Source organism: Phasianus colchicus, chromosome 19 (genome assembly GCF_987193195.1).
Source record: "Phasianus colchicus chromosome 19, bPhaCol1.hap1.1, whole genome shotgun sequence".
NCBI classification, from domain to species: domain Eukaryota; kingdom Metazoa; phylum Chordata; class Aves; order Galliformes; family Phasianidae; genus Phasianus; species Phasianus colchicus.
Genome location: NC_143454.1, coordinates 10,637,440 through 10,642,500, shown reverse-complemented (window position 1 = coordinate 10,642,500; position 5,061 = coordinate 10,637,440). Strand labels below are relative to the sequence as shown.

Genomic DNA, 5,061 nt, shown 5'->3' with positions numbered 1-5,061 from the left:
ATGTAGCTATGAGGATGTTCACCAGTTCGATTTCCTCTGCAGTTTGCCCAGGATACCACATATCCTTCAGTAACACAAGGTGGCATTCAATCAAACTTTGGAGAAGGACAACGAACCGCCAGATAAAAACAGCACTGTTTCTAATGAGATGTAGAAGTAAGGCTGACAGTCAAGCAGCTGATATGTATTGCCTTCAGGCAGACAAAAGCAATTTTTTTAGTAGCCAAACATAGTTAGCATTATCTAAAATATCTCACAGGCCCTTTATTTCTCTGGGCTTCGTTATACACTGACATCCTTTAATTACAAAGTTTTTGCAATTCAGTCAACTAATTTAACATGGCCAATGCTGTGCTAAAGTCTCTAGCATTGGCCGTTCCAATATTCCTATGGAATCATCTATATTTGAGAAGTGTCTTCAGCTACATCCACACTTGGGATATGGGAAACCATCTGTGATGTTTATTTGAAAGTGCAGCTGAAATACACTTCTTCTTTCCTCACCTGCTTTCTAAATAGCTTGCCTGCTTTGCCCTTGTTTTATAAACTGACACACCTGCACAGATGCCTTGCTAAAATCAATAGTCTTGTGACTGAAGTTAAATACAAGTGAAAATCACTTGTGTCCTATATTTGCTGTGATACTTATTACTACCCTTTTTCCCTGTACAGAAACACAAAATAAGTCCTTCTGATTTATATTTCCAGTTTGTATTCTGAACTGGAGTATTTAAACATACTTTGAATGGAGTGGTCCCATATATTTACCTCTGCACTGCTAATGTCCTTGGAGTCTTTCCTGTTAGCTTCGTCCTTCTCTATCTATACCTCTCGTGTTCCTGTACAGTCAATCTGCTGCTTTCATACATGTGATATTATAAGCCTCACTGAAGGCTAAAGTTTCCCAGGTGAAATCATATGTATTTTGGTGTAAATTATTTCTGAATACTTTTTTTGTCACCTATGAATTGCAAATCCCTCTGTGAGTGCAAGGAAGTGAATTAGAAATAACACCATGGCAAAGCTAGTGGAACTGATTTTTCACTGAGGAGCATTCAGTTATCATATTTAATCTTAGCTTGACAGAGCAAGGCTGAAAGGTGTGTGCACCCTTATGTAGACGTGTTGATCTGCAGCACACGTGTATAAAACATGGCTTTCATGGCAATTGCTTTTCCTGGGGAAAAACTAGGCACTAGTCCAGTAAAACAAATATGTAATTATCTTTATATAAACAAATATGTGTTTAGTTATATGCAGTTATTATATGTTTCTCCCATTGCTTTTTAGATTTTGACCAAGGACTCTGTGACAGTTAACGTAGATGGAGTGGTTTACTACAGAGTTCAGAATGCTACCCTTGCTGTGGCAAATATCACAAATGCTGACTCAGCCACACGTCTTTTAGCACAGACAACTCTGAGGAATGTTCTGGGGACCAAAAACCTTTCTCAGATTCTCTCTGACCGTGAGGAGATTGCACACAACATGCAGGTATGAGCAGCATGCAAGCATGAGGCAATGCATTAAACAATCAGCTGTGCAGTGATCCTGCTGATAAATTGGAGGTCAGGACTTTATTTTACCTTATAAGTGGTGAGCCAAGTTCTGATTTGGAGCTTTAGGCAAAACCCTGTCAAGGGCTGTTGGAATGCTACTCAGTCTAATAAAAATGAGTGAGTAAAACAATAACAGACAAGGGGGGCTATTATAAGTAAGGAGGAGGGATTTGTGAGAGGAGGAGTATTCTGCATTGTTATGTCAATATACTGCTGCTGAAGGAAATGACACCACAGAATTCCTTTCATATACTGATGAAGCTTTAAGTCTTTGCTTACAACAGCTGTGCTTTTATAATCATCACAGCATACCAAAAAACCATTAAATAGAAAGTGCAAAAATTCTATAATTCATTGGTTTGATAGTCTTTCTTCAAATTTGGATACTTGTTTGCAGCCAAATATATGGCTGCAATTAACTGTCCTGCTTTACATAGGCTACACTTGATGATGCAACAGATAATTGGGGCATTAAGGTGGAACGTGTGGAGATCAAGGATGTGAAGTTACCCATACAGCTGCAGAGAGCAATGGCTGCAGAAGCTGAAGCTGCACGGGAGGCAAGAGCTAAGGTAATGGCATCAATGCATGGATTTTGGGGGGGGAGGGGGGTTGGTGGCTTTTTTTTCCCTTCATGAAGAACTTTAATGTGGTGGTTTGGAGGATGAAGATTCTTTTCCATATGGAGTTGTGGCAAATAGGAATGCAGGGTAGGATTTTTGTGGATTTGGGTCCAGCCACTTGTTATATCTCATTTTGAACTATGCAGTTGAAATTTCATTTGAAAATGTGGAATCCCAAGTTTTTACTACAAGAACAAATCATGAACAGAACAACCTTGAGGTTATTAGCTGGAGACTGCAGTCAATTAGGAGCCAAACTTCCTTCCAGCTTTTTTTCTGACCAGCCCTGATTTATGGGAAGTTCTTTGCATTTTGTTTTGTTTCTTCATAGGAGAAGTGAAACAGCTGTAAAACTTAGTTTTGTCACTAAGCTGAACTGCGGGAGAAGATCTTTAGTGATCCAAGCACTAGCTTTTAGATTATTTTCTGAAGTTTAATTACTCCCTGATTTTATTATTTATTTTGGTGTTTAAAAGAATACTTACAAATGCTCAGAATATATTGTCCCAATGCAGAAAAACTCTGCTTGTAAATAAAAATGCATGACTACAAATCTGTCCCTAATGAACAAACATTTAAATAGAATGAAGGAATAAAAAGGTATTTTCCCAGTGAGAAATGTCGTTCATCTGTCAAGCTCTTTTCAGATATGTAGGAATACCTTCTGTTTTTAGGAGGCAGTGCTCAAAGAAATACAGAAGCAGATATTTTTTGAAAATTTGAATGAATCCACTTGTTGTGTTTTCAAGACTTACAATGCCAGTTTTTATACGCTGGCATCCTGATACTGAATAGAAAACAGAAAAAGGCATAAAGAACCTTCAAGGGAAACCAGTTCCTTGTATCTAAGTGAGAAAGGCAGAACCAGTGAAAAAAGGCAGTAGGAGGGGGCACTTGATTAACATCATAAGCAGTGTCTTTGATGTATGACTTAAGCCTGAAGTTATCTGACATAATTCTAGCTTATTACTGTGTGAGAATTAATTCCATTTCACTCATTTTGCTTCTCCAGGTAATTGCAGCTGAGGGTGAAATGAATGCTTCCAGGGCCCTGAAAGAGGCATCTATGGTTATCACAGAGTCCCCTGCTGCTCTTCAGCTTCGTTACTTGCAGACCTTGAACACCATTGCTGCAGAAAAGAACTCCACCATCATCTTCCCGTTGCCCATAGACATGATGCAGGGCATCTTAGGTGCAAAACGCTAGCTGCAGTGGGAGTGGGAAAGTTGTTTTTTTCTCTCTTTTGCAACCAGTAAACATCTGCAGCACCAAACTGCTTGCATATTACAGCTTAAGGCAACATTAGCAAAGTGGAAATGCTGAGGAACTTTTTTGGTTTTTTTATACTGAGTGTGGGATAAGAAATAGATTTAATATTTGTGAATATGGACAATCAAAATACTTGAAATTGAAAATTGATCCAAATTAGAAGCAGTTTATGATCTTAAGCATGTATCCATGCTGTACTAGATGAGAAACCAATTATCTGTAACCTTGCATTTTCAAAAAGTATACAAAACTATTTCTTTTAATAAAGAGTTGTAGTCCTGTAAGGGAAGTGGAACAGCCCTAACTATACTCTTTTAGAGTGTACCTGCATGCGATGAAGTCATCTGATTGTTGTATGCATTTGTTCTCTAGCTTAACTGGGAAAAACAATGGAAGCTGATGTAGGAGTGAGAACATTGGGTACTTCTGAAAAGCAGGCTCATACTTTCTATAACAGTTCCCTATTCATGAGGACAGTTATTAGCCAATATTACTGAAATGGAACTTTCCACCTCTGTTCTGCCACACAGGAATTATATAGACTTGCTATAGTTAATGGTACAATATGCTTCTTGTTGCTATGCCCATGTAGATTTATGACTCTTAAAGCGCTGAAAAGTCACTGGATCTGCTTTTATCTGTACATCTTCTCAAAAAACAATAAAAGAAAAAAAGCCATAACCCTGATTCCTGTTTGTAAATAGACTTCCTTTCTTGTTCTAATTTTAAACATGCTTGAAACACTGCATTTTATCCAGGTCCAATAAATGCTTCCCTAACTGTAATTAGTAGGGGGTGTTTAACAGAAGGTTTTGTACTGTTTATACACCTACTAAATTAATGATTCACGTGTCAATGCTGCTTTTGAACAGACTTGTGCTATTAGCTGTGATGCAAAGGTTTACATTCAGTGCATGTAGTCTTGAGGTACAAGTCTGATAAACTGTATTCATATTTTGTTTACCTGTTTAGTAAATATTAAAATGGGATTACAATTAAAAGTTTGCATGAGAGGGAGGTTCTTAAGGCTACTGTTGTTACCCAGTTTGGCATCTAGTCCTTAATTACTGGGAGATGAGAATGAAAACAAAAGCTCAGGTCAGTGAGTAAAGTGTCCTTGTTCTAATACTGGCCAACATAAGGTTTGTTATTTTTTTATCGTCTTTCTGGGTAAGGTCAGTTCTGTATTTACAGCTATTATTACTTCTGCATTATAAAATCAATACACCAATCTGCAGATGTTGGCCAGTATTTTAGTTAACATAAGCAGAGCTAAGCTTCTGTTGGGGTGTAAACTCAGTTAACAAGGAAGTACTAATTAGCATCACTATGTGCACACACTTGCAGTAGGAAACAAAGCTACTGCACAACTTGCCATTAATCCTTGGGGAAGATGAGTGCATCTGTACCTGCTGCTGCTATGTACTGGTCACACCTATGAATTACTGTTGCTTGACTTTCTGAAAGAGAAGAATACAGTGAATTTACCAGAGTACTACATGTTAGAAGCTCTATGGAGAGAAAAACAAAACATCCCAAACCACCACAAAATCCTTTCTGTAAACATTTAACACGCTCACAAAAAAAAACAGCACAAAGAAGGTTTTGT

At 37.9% G+C, this 5,061-nt stretch overlaps 1 protein-coding gene across 3 annotated transcripts in view; it reads left to right on the top strand.

Annotated features, from left to right (window-relative positions):
* STOM (stomatin) overlaps positions 1–4,139 on the top strand; it is a 10,384-nt gene extending 6,245 nt beyond the window's left edge. For all 3 annotated transcript variants that reach the window (XM_031601919.2, XM_031601917.2, XM_031601918.2), the window contains exons 5-7: positions 1,291–1,494; positions 1,997–2,131; positions 3,195–4,139. In XM_031601919.2, the coding sequence (XP_031457779.1) occupies positions 1,291–1,494; positions 1,997–2,131; positions 3,195–3,389 (534 nt within the window). In that variant the 3' untranslated portion in view covers positions 3,390–4,139. The remainder of the gene's footprint in view (positions 1–1,290; positions 1,495–1,996; positions 2,132–3,194) is intronic.
* The last annotated feature ends 922 nt before the right edge of the window (positions 4,140–5,061 follow it).